Source organism: Dromiciops gliroides, chromosome 6 (genome assembly GCF_019393635.1).
Source record: "Dromiciops gliroides isolate mDroGli1 chromosome 6, mDroGli1.pri, whole genome shotgun sequence".
Taxonomy (NCBI): Eukaryota; Metazoa; Chordata; class Mammalia; order Microbiotheria; family Microbiotheriidae; genus Dromiciops; species Dromiciops gliroides.
In genome coordinates this window covers 9,647,211-9,668,089 of record NC_057866.1, presented here as the reverse complement: position 1 = coordinate 9,668,089, position 20,879 = coordinate 9,647,211, and the positions used below count along the sequence as shown (strand labels likewise).

At 57.4% G+C, this 20,879-nt stretch overlaps 2 protein-coding genes across 4 annotated transcripts; both read left to right on the top strand.

Moving 5' to 3' along the window:
• Nucleotides 1-566: 566 nt before the first annotated feature.
• On the top strand, nucleotides 567-12,053 carry DPF2 (double PHD fingers 2). Of its 3 annotated transcripts, none has more exons than XM_043972463.1 (12): nucleotides 567-694; nucleotides 4,401-4,561; nucleotides 4,859-4,966; nucleotides 5,173-5,336; nucleotides 5,759-5,848; nucleotides 6,074-6,152; nucleotides 6,693-6,734; nucleotides 7,910-8,047; nucleotides 8,282-8,410; nucleotides 8,643-8,755; nucleotides 8,921-9,002; nucleotides 10,785-12,053. In XM_043972463.1, the coding sequence occupies exons 1-12, from the start codon at nucleotides 663-665 to the stop codon at nucleotides 10,859-10,861; spliced, it is 1,215 nt and encodes a 404-aa protein (XP_043828398.1). In that variant the 5' UTR covers nucleotides 567-662; the 3' UTR covers nucleotides 10,862-12,053. The 3 variants fall into 3 exon arrangements, with proteins under 3 accessions (XP_043828398.1, XP_043828397.1, XP_043828399.1); XM_043972462.1 differs by having other exon boundaries at nucleotides 5,756-5,848; XM_043972464.1 differs by lacking the exon at nucleotides 6,693-6,734 and having other exon boundaries at nucleotides 5,756-5,848.
• A 3,888-nt stretch (nucleotides 12,054-15,941) lies between these two features.
• TIGD3 (tigger transposable element derived 3) lies at nucleotides 15,942-20,711 on the top strand. Its single transcript, XM_043971374.1, has 2 exons — nucleotides 15,942-16,074; nucleotides 17,118-20,711. Exon 2 carries the CDS (start codon nucleotides 17,133-17,135, stop codon nucleotides 18,546-18,548), a length of 1,416 nt encoding a protein of 471 aa, XP_043827309.1. The 5' UTR covers nucleotides 15,942-16,074; nucleotides 17,118-17,132; the 3' UTR covers nucleotides 18,549-20,711.
• The last annotated feature ends 168 nt before the right edge of the window (nucleotides 20,712-20,879 follow it).

The window sequence follows — 20,879 nt, the reverse complement described above, 5'->3', positions numbered from 1 at the left end:
CACGACTGGGGAGCCGCCTGAAGCCCTCGGAGGGTAAAGGAAAACGCCCCAGAATACTCCCGCCACTCCGGCCCGAGGCAAGACCGTCCCAACAGCTAGGTAGGTAGCTTTCTTGGGGATTCAGCGCGCATGCGTCAAGAGACTACCAGGCTCGAACAGAGCGCGTGCGCATTGACTTCGTTCTATTTCCTTTTAACCGAGTACTGGCTCGGCTCTTGCTAATAAAAGAATGGGTCCCTGGCCTACCTTGCTGCGCTCGCGTGATTGGGCTGAGGCGGGGCGGGGAAGTGGGGAACATGGCTGACATTTTTGGTGCTTGCACGTTGGGGCAGGGAACTGCCCGCTTCCTCTGATGTAACTACGGGGGAGACGGAAAGCACTTCGATTTGGGGAGTAGGAGAGGGTGGGGTAGAGTGAGCAAGTCCTGTGGGATCGGCGCCTGCGCGCGGGGTCCACGGTGTGGGCGGGAGAGCAGGCGCGCTCTCCGGGCCCAGCGCACGCGTACTGCCTCTGGAGAAGCCTCGCTCTGCGGGCTGCACGCCTGCGTGCTGGGGTCGCAGCGGGGGCGGGGAGCGCGCGGATACGCGGGCGCGCGCTCCGGGCTGGGCGCCTGCGCACTTCGGCCCCGGGGGCTCCCGGGCTGAGGGAGAGGAGGAGGGAAGATGGCGGCCGTGGTGGAGAATGTAGTGAAGCTGTGAGTGGCGACCGCCGTCTCTCTTCAGAGCCGGGGCGGGCGGGGAGGGGGGAGCGGGCCTGGGCCCGGTGCCGCGGAGGGGGGCGTGGCGGTGGCCTGTGCGGGGGCGCCGCCGGGGCGGGAGTGGGAAGGCCCAGGCCCTGCCGAGGCCGCAGGGGCCGTTGAGCGCCCGGACGGGGCGCGTGGCAGCCTCGGGCGCGAGTACTTCCGGCGGGGGCGCGCGCGGGCCTGCTCCGGCCAGGCGCGCCCCCGAGGGGGAAACTGAGGCCCGAGTTCTGGCACCTGGAAAGGGACCTTAAAGGGGGGGGACCCAATCCTTCCGATCTGACCGAGGGGGTAAACTGAGGCACCTCGGGCAGTGCCGTGTCCAAGGTCACGGAGTCAGTGGGAGAGCCAGGATCCTAAGGCTCTGGAGTTAGAGGCGAGGTGGGGAGGGGTGGGGGTGGGGTTGGAGACCATCTAATCCAGCCTCATCGTTTGACAGGCGGGGAAACTGAGGCACAGAGTGGAACCGTGACTCACCCCAAAGCTTCTTAAACTGTGGGTCGCGATCCTCTAGGGGGTCGTGTCACGGAATGTGGGGTCACAAAGAATCTGGCCGTAGATGTTTTTGGTGAGGCAATTGGGGTTAAGTGACTTGCCCAGGGTCACACAGCTAGTAAGTGTCAAGTGTTTGAGATCAAATTTGAACTCAGGTCTTCCTGAATCCAGGGCCGGTGCTCTATCCACTGTGCCACCTAGCTGCCCCCGTAGATGTTTTTGTAGACCTATTTTATATCCTTGTCTACCTGGGGTAGAAGCCCTGATTTACCCACGTCCCCCTGGGCAGTCAGAAGCTGAGCTAAGATTTGAACTCAGGTCCCTTACTCTAGGCAAATCTCTTACTCCAGGCGTCCTGGGAGAGCATCCCCACAATGGACACTACTGGTTGCCCCGTCACCTTCGGACCTCAGCACCTCGGGCCTGAAAGGGTGGCCATCCTTTAGCCAGGAACCCCTCTTCCTGCCCCCACGAAGGGTCAGAGGCACACTACCATCAAACATTGATACCCGTAGTGCCACACACTGTGCTGAATGCCAAGGTCCAGACACTTGTCTGCTCTCAAGGAGCTCCTGTCCTCCTGGGGACAAAAAGGCATAGGACTGGGACGTTTGGGGAGGGCACTGCCCGCTAAGAGGCCCTCCAGGGACCCTGAGCTGTCATCACCATCACTGGCAATGGGTCTCTTTGCCTGCCTCCCCCTTTCTTTTTTGTTTGTTTTTTGTTTTTTGTGGGGCAGTGGGGGTTAAGTGACTTGCCCAAGGTCACACAGCTAGTAAGTGTCAAGTGTCTGAGGCCAGATTTGAACTCAGGAACTCCTGAATCCAGGGCTGGTGCTTTATCCACTGTGCCACCTAGCTGCCCTACCTGCCCCCCCTTTCTTGACAGGAGCCAGGAAGATTGTTTTAAGTTGGCCCCCAGAGCCACAAGATTGGATTTTGTGAAATAAGGAAAGTGACCCATCCCTGAGCCTGTGGGGTTTACCCTGGTTGGGGAGTTTGGGATACAAAATGTGGCCCCTCTAAGTGGGTTTCTGGAGTGAACTTCCTGAGGATCCAGCCTCAGGTGCACAGAAGTGGGAGGGGCCACCAAAATGGTGGCCACCCTGCCCGGCCCAGAGGAGCCAGGACCGGGCCAGAGGGCAGGCATCCACCTCTGTGTTCTCAGGGGCACTTGAGGTCGACTGCCTCGAAATCATGAAGGGCTCGCTCCGTGCCCTCGGCCAGCCACTGTGAAAGATGGAGAGTGGCCCTGGCCTCTTACCTGGGAGCTTAGCGCTTAGTGGGACTAGAAACACGACAGCTCACCCAGGAGAGGTCCGGCATGCTTTGTGTTCTCGAGGTGCAGGCTGTCAGAAGGGGTTTTCCAGGCCGACTCCTCGGGCTCTGCCCTTGCTTCCCTTTCTGAAGCACTCCCTGATCGCGCTCTGCACAGAAGCCTTTTTGGGGAGGGGGAGACACCCACTGCCTTTGAGCAGGGTTGGTTGGGGGTGCAATGCTTCCTTTCTGCTCTGCTGTCTTTCGAAGCCACCCACCATCCCTCTCCATCACTCGCTTTCTCTCCCATCTGCCCACTCCCTTTCCGCAGCCTCTCCTCCTCGGGCTCACATCTCCCTCGATTCAGAGATGATCATGCTAATCTCCCCCCTCTTCCATCCTCTTCCTTGGGTTTGTAATTTAATTTAATTTTTTTTTTTTTTTAGTGAGGCAATTGGGGTTAAGTGACTTGCCCAGGGTCACACAGCTAGTAAGTGTTAAGTGTCTGAGGCCGGATTTGAACCCAGGTACTCCTGACTCCAGGGCCGGTGCTCTATCCACTGCACCACCTAGCTGCCCCCTTCCTTGGGTTTGTACCCCACGGCCGCACAGCCCCCAGAGGACCCATCGCTGTAGCTTGTCTGGATCCCAGGGGGCATGGCAGGAAGTTAGGAGGGAAAGTTTGACAAAGGCAAGCTTCCTTGGGCAGGGTGTCAGCAGGCCCCTCCTGCAGCTGCCATCTTCTGAGGTGGCAGGCCTGGGTTTCTCCATCCCATCTCTTCAAGGCGGGGGTGGGATTTCAGGTTCCTGTACCCTCCAGGTGGGGAGCCAGCTACTTCTCAGTCCCATCTGCTGGGACTCATGGCGCTTTGACAGTTGAAGCGTGTTGGCCGGGCTTTCCTCCTTTTTCCTATTCTTTATCCCCACCCAGGGAAGCAGCTGTTGTCCCCGTATTCCTTCCAGCGCTATCCCCGGGCTGTTTGTTTTTGTTTCTGTTTGGGGGGGTAGGGGAGGGAGTGCTTAGCCTTAGATTGGGAAGCGGAACACTTCTGTGCTCCGTGTCTGCCAGGCGTCCTGAGCTAGCGCTCTCTCTCCTCGGCATAATGGATGGAAAGGGAATCTCTTTCTGAGGGCTTTTGTAAGGGAGCTGCCCAACTCCCCCAGACACCCAGGATCTGGGCATCCATGTTTGCCTGAGCTTTCTCTGTCCAGGTACTAGGAGCTATAGCAATCTCTGTCTGTTTCTTTCCCCCTGCTGCCCACCCCCTCACCTCCCGCCCCCAGTCATTAGGAGCCATATTCTCTGCCCTTTCCCAAACACATAGTGTTCTTTGAAAAAGCTGTATGGCCCATCTCCTGGTGTGTGCCCGAGGGGAGCTGCCCGGTTCCCAGTCCCTCCGTTGGCAGCCCCAGGATCTCCCTGCTCTCCTTCCATTTCCTTCTGAATGTCACTCTCAATCCCCATCAGTGGAAACAAAGGGGCTGTGCTCCTCAGCCTTGTTTATCCAATTTGCTTCTCTGGCGGGAGGGGTGTGGAGGCCGATTTCTGAAAGCAAGCTAATGTGGACCCATTGCCTCCTCCTCACAGAAGAGGCCTACCTCAAATTACAGTAATTACAGCTCATTGAATTAAGCCGGGCGCTGCCTTTTGGTTTGTTTTGGTTTGGGGGTGGGGATTTTTCCCAGCTGCTCAAAGCACTGAGCTGTTGAGAGCTGGGCAGATCACAGAGCTGGGACATGCAGGGGCAGCTTGGGCAGCCAAGGACTCGACCCAGCTTCGCTTCCTCCCTGTGACACTTGAACCAAGTCAAGTCCTCTATGGCAGAAGGGCCCGGCGCCCCCCCCCCAGCCTTCCCTCTGACCCGAGGCAGCTCCTGACCCCGTCTCCCGGCCCTCTTCTCCCCCTGCAGCCTGGGGGAGCAGTACTACAGAGATGCTATGGAGCAGTGTCACAATTACAACGCTCGCCTGTGTGCCGAACGGAGCGTGCGCCTGCCCTTCTTGGACTCCCAGACTGGGGTGGCCCAGAGCAACTGTTACATCTGGATGGAGAAGCGGCACCGGGGGCCAGGTGAGCACCTGGGGGTGGGAAGAGGTGTTCCTGGCCCTTCTCTGCTGGCTGCTTTTCGGAGGCCTCTGGCTTCTTCGCTTCCCTGCATCCTCTTGACAGACACCAGCTGATTCTGCTCCACTTTCTCCCCTCTCCCTCGTTCTTCCTTCTTTCCCCACCCAGTTCCCTACAGTCCTGCCCGTTATCTGGAATCTCTTCTCCCCACCATGATTACTCTAGCCTTATAGTGAGCAGGGAGTCCACTGGTCCAGAAGGCATTCCCATTCTCAGGTTACTGACCCAGATCATCTCCTACAGGATTGGCTTCAGGACAACTGTACTCCTATCCTGCCCGGCGTTGGCGGAAAAAGCGCCGAGCCCACCCTCCTGAAGACCCCCGACTCACCTTCCCATCCATCAAGCCAGGTAGGGGCAGGATTCTGCCGTGGGCCGGGAGGACAGTGCCCTGGTCAGCATCTGCTGGCTGAGAGAGCGGCTGAAGGGAGAGAATGCATAGGAAACCTGGAGGCTCTGGGGTGCTGGAGGGCAGAGGTGACTCCCAGTGTGACAGTCTCAGGGCTGTCTAGTCCCATGCCCCTTCCTGGCTCAGTGGAACCTGGCCCTGCTTTCAGACACAGACCAGACCCTGAAGAAGGAAGGCCTGATCTCTCAGGATGGAAGCAGCTTGGAGGCCCTGCTGCGCACTGACCCCCTGGAGAAGCGGGGGGCCCCCAATCCCCAGGCAGATGACGATAGCTTGGGAGAGTTCCCTGTTACGAACAGCCGAGCAAGGAAGGTACCAGCTTCTTTCCCAAACTGGAGGAGCCTCTCAGGAGACAAGGGACCCCTCACTGGAAGGAAGCTGGGGCAGCCTGGTTTAAACCAGCCAGGTGGACTTCCAGGGCGGGAGGGGGCCACCCAATATGATTCTCTCCTCACCCCTTGATTTCCTGGACAGTCCTAAGGAAAGCGTAGGCTCTCGGCTGCTGCTTCTCCTTGTTCCTCCCCGCTCGGGCGTCCCTCTGATTCCCGGGACCCCCACGGCGAGTGTAGCCCCTGGAGAAGTTTCTGACTCCCGAGTTAGGTTTGTCGCCCATGGGCAGGGTAACTGCCCGGGGAGGGCAGGTGGGCAAGCGGCGTGCCCGGCAGCCTCGGCTGGCTGGGGGGGTGGCAGCGCCCTCGCTCCTCGCCACCCAGCCTGCTCTCCCCCCCCAGCGGATCCTGGAGCCCGAGGACTTCCTGGATGACCTGGACGATGAGGACTATGAGGAAGACACGCCCAAGCGCCGAGGCAAGGGCAAAGCCAAGGTGAGCTGGGTGAGGCCTGGCCCGCCTCTCCTCCCCAGGTGGGGCACGGCCAGTAGGCCCATGCAGCGCCTCATTCCACAGATACTGACCAGGTACCTGGGGTGCCAGGCAAGGGAAGGGGGAGCACGGGTTACTGTGGAGAGATTTTCAACCACTTCTAGGGAAGCTCAGCTCACCAGGGCCTGAGCTCGGGCCTGAAGGAATCTTCTTCATTCCCATTGCCAGGGCAAAGGAGTGAGCAACGCCCGTAAGAAGCTGGATGCTGCTGTCCTGGAGGATCGGGACAAACCCTATGCCTGTGACAGTGAGTGCCTCTGGACCTGGGGGCGGGGGGAGGCCAGGGCAGTCCCTCCGTGGGGTGGGGGGAGGGAAGAAGGCATTCATTGCCTGCATCGTGCCCACCTTGGCACGTAGGCCCAGGCTGTCATCTCACTTTCTGCCATGCCCCTATCCTGTAACTCCTTGCTGCTGGGGGTCCCTGGCCTCCAGTGCCAAGTGGGCAGGTGGGACCCCGCACATTCTGGGAGGCATCAAACTGACCACAGAGTGGGGCCCATGGGATCCTGCCAGCTGGTGCCTTTGGAGCCCCCAAATAAGTCTTTTTAATGCACCATTCTCTCTTCCTTTCACTTTTTTCTCTCTTTCTCCTGCCTCCCCCCACCCCTTCCTGTCCCTCCAAGCGCCCCCATGCTGGGGGCCTTCTCTCCTTGTTGGGCTCTTATGCTGCAGCTGCTGCTCCTGTCGTGTGTGTCTGTGCACGTGGGTGCACGTGTGCGGTCTGGTGTGCGTGGATGTGTGCGTGTGTGCGTGCCTTCCTCTCACGACTTTTCTTTCTGTCTTTCAGATAGTTTCAAACAAAAGCATACCTCGAAAGCACCCCAGAGAGGTAGCCGTCCTCTCTCGGCACTCTGCCTTTGTGTTCCCCTTTCCCTTGCCTCCTTCCTCCGACGCTCCTCCTGCCTCTGTCTTCTCCTGCAGCTAGTCTGAAAATCTCGGGAATGACCGGGGGCGGGGCGGGGGGCAGGGAGGGAGTCTTTGCTCTGCTGCACTCCCTCGCCCCTGACACCTGCCTCTGCCCCATGGGTTATGCACAGACTTGCTCCCCTGGCACGCGGGCCCTGGCATTGGATGGCTTCTAAAAAGAGTTGGAGGGCACCAGTTAGAGTGCGTGGAAGGGGGTCTCCTAGGCCCCCGAAGTAACACTAGGTGGTGGGGAATTGATGTGTCTCCCTCCCTCCTTGCCTGTTCTCCCCTCCCTCCCTCTACCTTGTAGTGCTTCTCATGATAATGAAGGCAAGCTTTCGGGGCTGGGGGGCTGGGAGGCTGGGGGCTGGGGCCAGGGGCTAGCATGGGAGAAGACAGGGATTCCTGCCCGGTCACTGCCGTATTCTGCCTCTGTTGCCTGAGCAACCCCATGAGTCCTGGCCGACCATGAGGCAGGACCCTTAATGGGGCTGACTTTCCCAGCTCCCCACTTGACCCCTATGACCTACAAGCACACCTTGCTGGCCTTCATCCCACCTACCCTCCACCTTCCCATGATTCTTCTGTTACCCACAGCTTCCCCCGGTTGTGTTGCCTGACACCACTTGGGTCCATTTACTTTAGGTGGGGAGTTTGGTGGGTTCCCTGACAACTTAGTGCGTTCCAGGGCCCTGGGGCTGAGGGCATGCCTGGGAAGCAGCCTCCCACCCCTCCACCCTTCCAGCAGCCTGGCCCAAGAGGTTCCCTCTTTCCCATTCCCCCTCTTGGCCTGGAGCCGCTATTAGCTGTGCAGGGATGGAACAGAAGGCCCAGGCTTCAGAGCAGCCACTTGGGCATAAGTGGGGCCCACTCCTGAGGGTGGGATTAGGAAGGCCTGAGGAGAGCACACGTGCCTGGCCCACCCTCTTCCCTCATCGGTAACATCCATTCAAGCTCTGTCCCAGAACTGAGCTGATGTTCTGGGTTGGGGAGGGAGGAGTGGGTGCCTCCTTGCAACCTGCCAGAGCCCCAGACTTTGCAGGGAGCAGGGAAGCAGTGCTTGTGTCCTCATGCCTTTCTCCGGCATCTTCTCCCCAGTCTGTGGGAAGCGTTACAAGAACCGCCCGGGCCTCAGTTACCACTATGCTCACTCTCACCTGGCAGAGGAGGAAGGTGAAGACAAAGAGGACTCTCAGCCTCCCACCCCCGTGTCCCAGAGGTCTGAGGAGCAGAAATGTAAGATCATTGGGGCGGGGCTGGGGAGGGAGAAATGGGCCAACCCCCGTCTGCTCCTCACTCTTCCTCCTTGGTGTGGTCCTGCTCATAGACCCTGCCTGTCGTCCCCGGAGCCTGCCCTCTCTCCTCCAAAGCAGGAGTTGGCTCTTGCCTTGCCCTTCCTGCCACAGGGGGCCCAGGGGGGTTTCCCTTGGCTGGGAAAGTTGGCCCCACCACTTTCCTTTTTCCCCATAGCCAAGAAGGGCCCTGATGGGCTGGCCCTTCCCAACAACTACTGTGACTTCTGCCTGGGAGACTCCAAGATCAACAAGAAGACAGGGCAACCTGAGGAGCTGGTGTCCTGCTCTGACTGTGGCCGCTCAGGTACCTCGGCGGGCAGCCTGGGGGCTCCAAGGGTCGGGCAGGCCCCTGACTGGCCATTTGTAGGGTGCCTCCCCCACCAGGCACAGCCCCTCTCCCTCCCAGCACCTCGGCCTCTAGGTTCTGAAGCATGCCGTGGCCGGCCAAGGCCTGCAGGCTGGCTCTGTGTGGTGTGAGGGCGCTTGGGAGCCCGGCAGGCCTGGCTTCCCTCTGCTGAGACCTCTCCTGCCCCCAGGGCACCCGTCCTGCCTCCAGTTCACCCCCGTCATGATGGCTGCTGTGAAGACCTACCGCTGGCAGTGCATTGAGTGTAAATGCTGCAACATCTGCGGCACGTCTGAGAATGACGTGAGTGCCTCCTGGGCCCTTCCTTCTTGTGCCAGTCGCCCCCACGGGCCCCTGCTGCCCACTGTGGCCTGCTGCCCACAGCACAGGCTCCCCTGGCCCTCTCCCCATGATTCCTCCGCCCACGGCTTGACCAAGGCCTGTTAACCACCCCCACCCCCTTTCCAGGATCAGCTGCTCTTCTGTGACGACTGTGACCGTGGCTACCATATGTACTGTCTCACCCCCTCGATGTCGGAGCCGCCTGAAGGTGAGTAGGCCCTGTTTATTAAGCACCCTACTGTGTGCTGGGCACGTGCAACTGGGTACAAAGACACACACAAACGGTCCCTACTCTCACCTCAAAGTGTAGACACCACCAATCAGAGATAATTGGGGGAAGAAGGCTTTATGGCTTCTCCCTGAGCTCAGATGAGGAAGTGACAGGGAGGGCATGAAGGGGAGTGACGGGTAATGCCTGGTAAGGTCGTAAAGGACTTCAGACAGAGATGGTTCAACCTGCGGGTGGCAGGGAGTCCCTGAGTGACATGGGCAGACTTGTGGCGGCTTTGTGGAGGCTGGATTGGAAAGGAATGATTGGGGGGCCCCTGCAGTGTGAAGTGATGGGCCCATCCCCACAGCTGTGTGATGAGCAAGAAGAGTTAAGATGTACAGGAGGTTGGTCATCAGGGACCCCCAAGAACCCAGCTTGGCAACTGAGGAGGTCTGGGGGCTAAGGGAGGAGAAGGAAGACAGAGCCTTCAACAGAAAAGCGGCGAGTTGGGGTCAGGGGTTGGGCTTGAGAAGCCCCTAGCACAGCTTGTCGGGAAGAAAAGTCTTGTTCTACAAATTCAGATTGAGATTCAGAAAGAGAGTGGACACTAGGAAGCTCTTAGTGTCTGTAGGAGACGCTCTGAGCCCTGGCAGGACCCCAGTCCCAAAAGGAAAGAACAGTTGCCCTTTGTTGCCCTTCCCCCACCTGGCCCCTGGGAGAGGTTAACCAGATGAGGTGAGAAGGAAGGGCAGGGCTATGCACTGTGGGCTGACTGGAAGGTGACTGTTGGCTAGAAGAAGAGGAGCCCTGCCCTCACATCTTGGCCCGGCCATTTAGCTCTGAGGTTTCCTCAAAGTCTCTGTAACAAGGACATTGGACCAGGTGCCTCCAGTGTCCCTTGTGGTTCTAAATCGATGATCCTCAGGGAGTGGCAGGTCTTTCCTGAGGGAGTGGGTGACGGCAGTTGGCTCCACCAGTGCAGCCCTTGTCGCTGTTCCCAGCCAAGCTTAGGGCGGGCTCAGCCACTGGCATGGGTCTCATGTCAGGTCCTGCTCTCCAGCGTGGAGCAGCCACAGGGCAGGAGCTGCCAGCTGTGACTTTGACCTGGCACTGTTAGAAGGCCACAGCTTGTCTGTCTTTCCCAGGAGAACCTCAGAGTCAGCAGCCTGGGGTCCGTGGGTGGGTTTTTGGTTCTTGTGTGGGTGTTTTTAAATATTTTTATGACGATATTGCAGTAGAATTGCTTTTCTTTGGCATCTTTTACCCCTCTAAGAACATGTTTCTCAGAAGAGGCAGTGGAAGGTGAAAAGCCTCTGCTCAAGGGGGATGGCGGGGGAGGGGGGGCACTTGACTGAGGGAGACAGGCCTGGAGGGAATGCCAGAGAGGCCCTGGGGGCAAGTCCTAGTGCTGCCACGGGCCTGGCCCACCTGGAAACCTCTGGGCCTCCTTGGCGACCTCTGTACATAACTCACTAGGGGGCGCCACAGAGCACCTGGCCTGGAGTTAGCAAGAACCATCTCCGAATGTGGCCTTAGATACTTCCTAGCTGTGTGACCCTGGGCAAGTCACTTCATCCTGTTGGCATCCGTTTCCTCATCTACAACAGAAGGAAATGGCAAACCGCCCCAGTGTCTCTGCCAAGAAAATCCCCAGTGGGGTCATGAAGACTCCGACCCAAACGTCCAACCGAGGGTCCTTGCGGCTCCAGATCCCGCGGTGCGGTGTTGGGTCTTTACCAGAGAGCCCGGCCTCTGTGTAACCTGTGGTCCTCTCTGCAGGGAGCTGGAGTTGCCATCTGTGTCTGGACCTGCTGAAGGAGAAGGCTTCGATCTACCAGAACCAGCACTCGTCTTGATGTGGCCGGGAGTCCGGACACCCCGGCCCCTCCCACATGCGGGGCTCTGTCTTTTGAACCTCTCTCGTTTCCCGGTTTCTCCTCTCTCATCCTTCTCTTTGGCAGGCCCAGGGATGGCACTACCAGGTTGTCTGGGGCAGCAGGCAGGCTGAACTGGCAGCTCTGACGTTGTGGCCCCAGCCCCCACCCCACCCCCCGAAGGTGGGGGAGACAGGCTGCCCCTAGGAAGAAACGGGCCCTGGCTTCTCCTTGCTCCTTTGCTCTCCATAAAGTGCATTCACTCTGCCTGCCTTGGGCCCCGGCCCTGGTTCTCACAGGGTTCAGCTGTGCCCTCCACGCTGGAGCAGGAGGGCAGCTCACTTCTTTGCCAGCTCTGCCCACTCTGCCTCCTGGGTTTGCCCTCCTTCCTTTCTGAGGGCATCCATGAGGGGCTGCGTGAGCTGGGCAAGCCTGGGGGGTTCTCTGGCTCCCCCCACCCCCCCTTGCCCCTGCAGGGAGGCTCTCCGTGGCTCTCTGTGCCTGCTGCAGAAGGGCACCTGGGGCATGGCATGATGCGCTCGGGCACCCCCGCCCCTTGGTGCTGCCACAGCCGCAGCCTGGCTTCTCCCTCCCAGCTCATTTTCATAGCCCTCTTCAGTGGCAAAAGTGATTCTCTACCTTGTGCGTCCACTCTCTTTCCTCAATTCCCCTTCTCCTTGTTCTTCTTTTGTTTTGTGGGGAGAAGGGAAGCATCAGGGGGCCGTCCAAGCAGTGTGGGGGCCAGAGGGAGATGTTGGATAATGTGCCTGTTTTTTAACTCTACTTCAAGCCTACCTCCAAAATCCCCTTTCCGTTCTTCCTCCTCCCTCCCTGGGTCTTCAGCCTTCTGCCCTCAATTGAATTGGGAGCTGCCAGGCCCCCCGCCCCCTGCACCCGAGCTCCTCAGTCACAGGGGAGTGTCTCCGACATCCCCTCCTCCCCTCGCACGCTTGCTAGCAGCTGGTAAGGCCTTGATGCCCCTGGTTCCTCAGGCTTCTGCCGGGCGAGGCCGGCCGTGGGGTGGGAGGGGCACAGGACGTGGCAGTGCCCCCAGGGAGCCCTTTCTGCTCGGCGCCAAGGCTGGGCCTCTCTCACTGTCACTTTGGAGTCGAGGTGTCATTTTTTTTAAGTTCCGGTATTCCAGACATTAGTACAATAAACATTTTTACATGGAGCCTCTGCTGCTTTGTTGGGCTTGCTGAAGGGGAAGTTGCCTTTGGTGGCTGCTGGGACTCTCCGGCTCAGACTGGTGCTTTGGTCTTGTCAACTCATCAGACCACCTGCCCTGTTCACACCCAGTGTCTGAAGAAGGAAGTGTTTTGGGACACTCCTGTTTTGAAAGGGGCGGGGGGAGCGGGAATCAGTGCCCAATTGTTAGGTCTGATGGTTTTCGTTTTTGTTACAAGGGTATTTCCAGAAATGGCTGCCATGTGTTAGGTTTTGTTGGGAGCCCGTTAAAGGTGGGGCGGTGCCTTTGGCAGAACATCCAAGGTCTAAGCCTCCTGCCCTCTCATCTGTCGATCCCAGCATTTTGTCTCTCATCTGTCCACCCGCCCATTCAGGGCACCAAACAATTGTCTGTGCCCACTTGGTCCTGAGCACCTGAGCAGTAGTTACTTAGATGTCCTGTCTGGGGCTTGAAGTGTAAGGTAGCCCAGGGGATGGCTGGGACGTCAGGCCACTGGAGATCAGAGTGGATGGTATTTACTAGGAAGGAGAGAAGCCTCGGAGGGACTGGGCCGACTAAAGTACTTGGGGAGGTCTGCCTACGAAAGGGTTGGACTTAAGCCTGACTGCAGAGGGCAGAGCCAGGGAGCATGGGAAACGTTCTCTTCACATTCTGCCTCCCCCTGCAGAAATAGCCCAGGGTCATTCAGCATCTGTTTCCTACCTTCTCCTGGCAGAAGACTTTAGGGGTCAGCCTCTTGGTGATCAGCAAACATCGAGTGCCTGCTGTGTGCCAGGCACCATGCCTGATGCCAACCATCAAACGACCCTTCCCTGCTCCCAAGGAGTTTGGGGCCTTTCAGGGTTGATGTAAATAGGTACAAAATACAAGGGGAAGGGGGGATGCTTTTTGGAGTCAGCTCCAGTTGTTAAACTGGTAGTTTGAGCAGTTATGCCTCAGAAATCAAGTGTCACAAGGCAGAACTTGATGTGTTATTTTTAGGGATTCTAAGACGCAGAGGTGAGGAAAACATGGGTTCTACATCCTGGTGAGTGGAGAAGCAGTCCAGGCCAAGTTCGAGAGAGGAGAGACTTGTCTATATCAAGTGTGTGAAGGGGCGTGACATGGAACAAGCCTAAAACAGCTCCCTGAATCCCTGAATTCAGTTGAGGAAGAGCTTTACATGTTTGGTACTGATCCTGGAGGAGATAGGAAGCCACTGCAACATTGAGCAGTGGCCATCAGTCCATCCATTGCTGCTTAGGCTAGACCTTGACCAGACTCGAGGGCTGTGCTTTTCTAGCATGAGAGAACCTGCGTGAATGGGTGCCCAGCAGGCATATAAGTAAGATATTTAAGGAGGTTCCTGACTGCCAGTGGGAGGGAAGAAAACTCTGAGAAGACATTCTCTGCCAGTGTGGTAAAAATGGCACCAAAACCCCTGCCAGTCTTGGGGGGGATTCTGCATATGCTAACCTTGTAGAGCACTATCTAACGTTGCCATGGGGAGGGCTGGATGGCCTTTCTCTGCCCTCCCTCCACATTCCTGGGCAACCAGAAGACATCTCCCTGAGCTCCTGCCAGTCACCAGCCTCTGTCCTATCCAAGGAAACAGGTTGGACAAGCCTTGAAAGCTAGTGACCTCTTCCAGTTCACTCTCCTAGTCTGGGACTCAAGAGTTCAGATTTTATGTGGGCTTCATGTATCACACTGTGGGCTTTTGGTGTGGATGCAAAAGCACAAAGACACTTGTCCAGGTTTGGACCCTGGTGCTGGAGCCTCTTGAAGGGCATGGTTGTCCAGCAGTCATTTCCAGTCATGCCCTACTCTTCATGACCCAATTTGGGATTTTCTTGGCAGAGATACTGGAGGGGTTTGCCATTTCCTTCTCCAGTTCATTTTTTTGTTTGGTTTGGTTTTGGTTTTTTGGTTGGGCAATGAGGGTTAAGTGACTTGAAGTGACTTGTCCAAGGTCACACAGCTAGTGAGTGTTAAGTGTCTGAGGCCACATTTGAACTCAGGTCCTCCTGACTCCAGGGCAGGTGCTCTATCCACTGTGACACCTAGCTTCCCCATCCAGTTCCTTTTTTTTATAGATGAGGAAACCGAGACAAACAGGGCAAAGTGACTTGCCCAGGGTCACACAGCTAGTGAAAGTTTGAGGCCAGATCTGAACTCAGGAAGATGAGTCTTCCAGACTCCAAGGTTTATAATCTATCCACTTCACTACCTAGCTGCCCCTTGAAGGGGATATAGGTTAATTAGCCATCCCTGGATTGGCTCCCCATCAGCAAGGATTTTTCTGTTCAGGCTGATAATACAGGTGAGCCAGGAGATGCAGAGCTGTATCCAGGATTGCACCTTGGGCAAGAAGTTGGGTAGCTCACCTGAGGTGTTCCAGGGTGGAGGAAGCAAACCCTGACTTACCGCAAGGTTTCAATGCACCCCTGCTGAGGAAACAAGGAGGCAGGTGGGTCAGGGAACACAGGTGCAATGGCCTGAGGGAACGAATCTGGTTATAAAACAAGGCTGCCATCAAGGTGAGGAGCGGCTCATCGTAGGTGCAGCTATTTCAGAAGAGCTCAAACGAGATTCAAGTGCCTGGGATAAAACCCTGACTGTTCCACCCTAGCTACAGTTCTGAACAGAGAGAATGAACAGCCTCTCCGACAGGATGGGGCTTCCTTCCCGTCTGCTCTTCCCTCTTCTCCCCTTCTGCCCCGCATCCCTCTGCACCCCCAGCTCACTTAGCCCGGTTGGGTTCTAGCTCTCCTCTCACTCTCGGGCATCTAAGCACCCTCACTTAGCTCCATGTCTTCACACAGGACAGGAGACCCTCCCAACCCAACACCTCCTTAAGTGGTCAGCTTGAAGACACCCGAGAAGGGGAAACCACCACCTCCCCCAGACCTGGTTTGGGAGAGGGGTCAAGCTCAAGTCTGCCTCTTAGCAACGCCCCCCACTCCCAGGTGCTGGACCTGCCCCCGCCCCAGGCGCAGCTGAACCCGCCTCTCCTAAAATGCCCCGCGGACAAAAGCCTTAGGGCTCCGCCTGCCGGGGGCGGGGGAGGGAGGTTCTGGATGAGTGTTTACGCCCCTTCCCCTTACACCTGGGCCCCCTCCTCCCCAAGCCCGGTTCCCTGTCCATCACCTGTCAGCCCCGCCCTCTGGCCCTCCCTCCCCTCAATGCCCGCCTTTACCCCGCCTCCATCCTGTCCATCATCGCAAAGGACAGCCCCTGGCACCTGCCTGTTCCACCCCCCCTCCCCATTCCCTTAGGCCCCGCCCCTAGCATCTGCCTTACTCCTCACTTCCTAGTCCTGTCTATTACCACGAAGGCCCGCCCCTGGCACCTGCCTTTATCCCGCCCCTGTCCTCCCGTCAATCACCACGAAGGACAGCCCCTGGCACCTGCTGTCCCTCCCGCCCCATTCTCTTACGCCCCGCCCCCAGCACGGGCCTTACCCCCTCACTTCCGGGTCTTGGCCCGCCCCTGGCACCTGCCTTTCTTCTTATTCCCTAGTCCAGTCTATCCACACAAAGACCCGCCCCTCAACACCAGCCTTTCTCCTCACTGCCAAGCCCGGCCCAATAACCTTGGGCTCCGCCTCCAGCACCTGCTTTTCTCCTCACTCCTTGGTCCCGCCCCCAGGGGCGGGGCTAATGCCGGTTTTGTACCAAGGCGGCCAAACTGCGGCCTGGGCTAAACCCTCCCTTCCACGGCTGCCAATGAAGACCAATTGGAGGCGGGACTGGGTCACTATGGAAGCCAATCAATCATCTTGTTCTGGAGGGAAGGGCCCTGTGGCTTCTGGGTACCGGAGTGGTTGTCCCTCCCCTCATCCCGGAGCCCGGGAAAACCCGGAGCGGGGAGTAGACAGAGCCAGGCCAGGCCTGGCCGGGCCAGGCAGAGCCGAGCGCAGTCGGGCCCGGGCCGGGGTCGGCATCTGGTGGAGTCCTCTCCCACAAGGTCCCCCCAGCCCGACGCCACAGGGACCGGGCCCAGGGGGCAGGAGCGCGCCCGGGAGGTGGGTGACGGGGATTGTCGGGGGATGCCAGGGGGACCCCCGCGCCCCCTCTCTGTGCTCTCCCCCACTTTTGTGTCTCCCCCAGCCCTTCCCGACCCCTGACCCCCTCTTTCCCTCTCTTGTCCCCCCTTGTACCCCTTCTCCCTCACTCTTTTCCCCCCTCCCCTCCCCTACTTTTGGCCCTTCCTCCCCTACTCTTGATCCCCCCTTGTCCCTCCTCCCATCTCCCATTCTTGCCTCCCTCCCCTACTCTTGTTTCCCCCCACACACACTCTTGACCCCCATCCCCATTCTTCGCTCTCCCTGGCCTCCATGCCCTCAGTCTGGTGCCCCGCTCCCCCTCTCCTTCTCCCCAGGGTATCCCCCTTCTCTCTCCCCTCCCCCACTCAGTGGCCTCCACATCTGCTCCCTTTGTGTCCCCACCTGGCCCTGGGCTTCTCCATCCCCTTCTCTTTCCTCCCCCTCGGGCTCCCTCTCCAGTGGCCCCTCCTTTCCTCCATCACCCTCCACCCCATGGTCTCCCCTACCCGGGTCTCTTCACTGTCCCCTCTTCCCCATCTTCTCACCCCAGCGAGCCTCCCTCCATCTCTCCTCCTCTAACCCTGGTCCCGCCCCCTCCACGCTTGTCAACTCAGCACCCAGATTTTAGAGACATCCTTCCCTCCCGGGGACTTGTTTTGCTGAACAGGTGGGAGAGTATTCAATGACTGATCGATTGATATTAGCGCTGAGTAAAGACAGCATCACTAACAAGTGCTTCTCATGGTGGGCGCAGCAGCTCATGAGGTGATGAATAAGGACTTTCCCCCCTGCTCCCCTGTAGTCCCTTCCAGCTCTCCCCACCTGTTTTACACACACACACACACACACACACACACACACACACACACACACACACACGCCCCCTGTCCATCTACTCCTCCCCTGCCTGCTTCTCTTGCCTTGTTGCCTTGTCGACCCTCTCCTCTTCATCCACCCCACCTCCCTCTTTCCTTCTCTTGGCCCTCTCCACCTACCTGTCTTACGCGGCTCCCCTCTCACAGGCGCCCAGAGAAGCCATGGAACTGAGCGGCAAGAAGAAGCTTCACGCCCTGTCCCTGGCGGAGAAGATCCAGGTGCTCGAGCTCCTGGATGAGTCCAAGATGTCCCAGTCGGAGGTGGCGCGCCGTTTCCAGGTCTCTCAGCCTCAGATCTCCCGAATCTGTAAGAATAAGGAGAAGCTGCTGGCGGACTGGTGCAGCGGCACGGCCAACCGCGAGCGCAAGCGCAAGCGCGAGTCCAAGTACAGTGGCATCGACGAGGCGCTCCTGTGCTGGTACCACATAGCGCAGGCCAAGGCCTGGGACGTCACGGGCCCCATGCTGCTGCACAAAGCCAAGGAGCTGGCCGACCTCATGGGCCAGCACTTTGTGCCCAGCATCGGCTGGCTGGTGCGCTGGAAGCGCCGCAACAACGTGGGTTTGGGGGCCCGCCACGTCCTCCCCCCTCCTCACACTTCCCCAGAGCCTCCCACCATGGGCACTGACCCCCATACTCCCATTACCCTGAAAGACTTTTCCCCAGAGGATATTTTTGGCTGTACCGAGGTGCCCTTATTGTATAGGGCGGTCCCAGGTGGAGTGGCGTCAGGCGATCGGTTACAGGTGTTACTGTGTGCCAACAGTGGTGGCACGGAGAAGCGGCGGCTGGTGGTCGTGGGGGGCCGGCAGCCTTCTCCCCGGTGCTTCTTTGGGCTCAGCAGCGAGGCTCTGCCGGTCCTGTACCGCCCAGGGCCTCGGATCCCCTGGGCAGACTGGCTGGCCCAGCTGGACCACGACATGGGGCAGCAAGGCCGACAAGTGGCCTTGTTGCTGCCTGCCCACCCAGCCGGAGGGGCCACCGAGCTGCCTGAGCTTCAGCACGTGAGGCTGTTGCCTCTGCCTGCTGATGGCACCATCCCCTGCTTACCTGCTCCTGTGGTGCGGGACTTCAAGACCCGTTACCGGCACCGCCTCCTGAGTAAGCTGGCTGCTGGCTGCGGGCAGGAAGAAGGCACATCTCTGGCTGCTGCTGGGGCGGGCATCACAGTGCTTGATGCTTTGCACGTGATGGCAGCCGCCTGGGACAGAGTGCCCGCTGGCTTCATCAGGAGCAGCTTTGCCCTGGCTGGCCTGTGGCCCGGCAGATCTCCCCCATCTACAAGAGAAGTGCCCAAGATGCCCCCCCTGCCTGGCGGGCTGAGACCCGAAGAATTTTCCCGCTTTGTGGACCTAGAGGGTGAGGAGACAGACGAGGGAGGATGCAAGGAAGAAGCGATGAGTGAGAGTGAGGAGGAGAATGGGGATGGTGGCTTCACACCTTTGCCGACCAAAGCAGATGCCTTGCGGGCACTGGGCACCTTGAGGCGGTGGCTTGAGTGTAATGGGGCTTCCCCTGAACTTTTTGGGAAGTTTTACGACTGTGAAGAGGAGGTAGAACGAATGTGCTACCAGTGAGGGGTCCCCAGTCCCCTCAGAGTCCCCCGCCTTCTTGTTTCCCATGGAAACGCTACCAGGGGGCCCTTGGGGGAGTTCTTTCCAGTGGAAATAAGACTGTTTTGTGTTGAGAGGAGAGAAGCTGAGACACCCAAGGCCAAGCTATGAAGGTTTCTTCATCCTTGAGCAGAGGGTTTCAACTGGGACTGTCCATGGGGCAGATCATTCCAGATACGTTGCCTATTATTAATACCTTAACCCTCTTGGAAATTCTAGGGTGTTAGATAAGAAACCATCAACAGGCAAACAGGGAGCTTGGGTATGGGAATCTAGGCTTCACAGCCAGCATGAAACTCCATGAATTCTGACTTTAAAACCAGTTCTGCTGATGGCGGGGAGCTGGGTGTCCCTTGGCTAAAACCAGAGAGATTTGGGCAGTGAGCAGAAGGTGGCTCATTGACACCTGCCCATGTCCCAGACCAAGCCGCTGCCTCCTCCCCCTCAGATCACAGGGATGGTGCTGGGGCTCAGGCTTCTAATCAGGATGAGCAAAGAGAATTTCCTTTCAGAAGGATCCCAGAGGGCCTCAAGAGAAAGAGAAGCTGCATTAACCTCTCAGTAGATCCTTCATATCCCCTCAGAGATCCCTTGGAGTCCAAGAAATAACAGGGAAGGAGCGTCCCAGCCAAGGGGCCCTGAGTCCCATGGAGAAAACAAGAGGGAATGGTCCTTTGGCATATCAAGGCCAGGGCGCTAATTTTCCTTATGATGTTTTCTGGGTTTGGTTCTTACTCAGCTTTCTGTAGATGTCTCCTAGGAGAAAGGTCAGGAAGCTGAGCAACTGATGAGGACACTGGTCAGTCCTGTTACTTGTTCAAAGCTCAGAATTTCTAGACTAGAGGAGAGGACATTGGTCACCAGGGAAGCTGGTGGGAAGGGTTTTTTTTGTAACTCGACCTGGGTCTCCAAAGTCAGTGTGGGTCAGGAAAGACGCCAGACTTCCTTTGCTACCACAAAGGCTGAGGTATACACTCTGACCTCAACAGGGAGTATGCTCACACACAATCCCCCGCTCTGTCTGATGTTGGGAGAGGTGTACCAGGTGACTTTGGCCAACTCACCTCAGACTGGGTGGGTTGGAGTAGATACTGTTCCTTACATTTCTGACAGTCTGTTTTCTAAGGTAGCTTCAAACCGAGGGCCTGAATTTCAAAGCCCACAGTTTCAAGGGATTTTTGAGTGTTTTTCTTGCTGAATGCCTGGGGTAGTGAATGACTGAAAGCCACCTCAAGATTGTGGGAGAAAATCGTGCCCTACAGTCAGTGGTTATCTTCATTTCCTAGTCCATAATGCCCCGAGTGCCCAGCATGGTTCCTAGCTTCGGGGATAGGCCAGCCTGGGACAAGCCAGCGCTTGCACTTGTTTGACACCAGCATCTACTTGACCTTACATACCAGCTTTAGCCATGGGTATGGTAGTCCCAGCTAGCAAGAAGCAAACTTAAGAATATTTGTTGACAACTTTATACAAATGTCTTATCCAGCTGGAATGGGGAGGGAGGGAGGAAGTGTCTATTAGCCTGACGAAAGTGCCTTGATCCAGGTACTTCGGGATCCATCTACCTTACTCAGGACTGCACAGGCACGGTTTTCCTTCTTATCATCCCTCCTCTTTTTCTCCCCAGGATGTTAAGCCATTTTAAGAAAACATTCCAAAATCCTTTGAAATTTCCATTTCAGACTTTAGGTTAGGTATTATAGACACCTGCTCCACTACCACTGACCCTTTTAGTTAAAGGGTTCGGGGAGAGGAAGAACCCAAAGGGAAATGACAGCCATGAATGTCTTCTGAACATAGTAGGATCGAAGAGTAAAAGCCGGAAGGGACCTTGGGGTTAATTATTCCCTTTACGGATGATGCAGGAAGGCTCAACAATGATTTGCCCAAGGTAACATAGCTAGCAAGTAGCAGATCTAGTAATTAGCCAGGCCAGGATTTGATCGCTAGTCTTCTGACCCTATATCTAGTGCTCTCTAGGTAGAATCAGAGTAACTTCTCCCCTAGAATTAGAGAGTTGGAAGAAAGAGGTCATCTTCTCTGGCCTCTGCCCCTTGGAAGGTCCGTGATGCACCAATTTCTATTTTTAAAAGGTCTTAAAGAATAAAGATTCTATTTCCTCCCTTGGGAGCTTTTCCAGTGTTTAATTTTCTTTTCTTTTCTTTTTTTTTTTAATTTTTGCAGGGCAATGAGGGTTAAGTGACTTGCCCAGGGTCACACAGCTAGTTAAGTGTCAAGTGTCTGAGGCTGGATTTGAACTTGGGTACTCTGGATACTCCTGAATCCAAGGCCAGT

What these genes read in the sequence shown, in the direction of transcription:
- DPF2 (XM_043972462.1), top strand. Translation starts at nt 663, where the DNA reads ATGGCGGCCGTGGTGGAGAATGTAGTGAAGCT. An exon ending in CTTCCCATCCATCAAGCCAG is followed by an intron (nt 4,967 to 5,172) that starts GTAGGGGCAGGA and finishes CCCTGCTTTCAG; the next exon opens with ACACAGACCAGACCCTGAAG. An exon ending in GAGGCAAGGGCAAAGCCAAG is followed by an intron (nt 5,849 to 6,073) that starts GTGAGCTGGGTG and finishes TCCCATTGCCAG; the next exon opens with GGCAAAGGAGTGAGCAACGC.
- TIGD3 (XM_043971374.1), top strand. Translation starts at nt 17,133, where the DNA reads ATGGAACTGAGCGGCAAGAAGAAGCTTCACGCCCTGTCCCTGGCGGAG.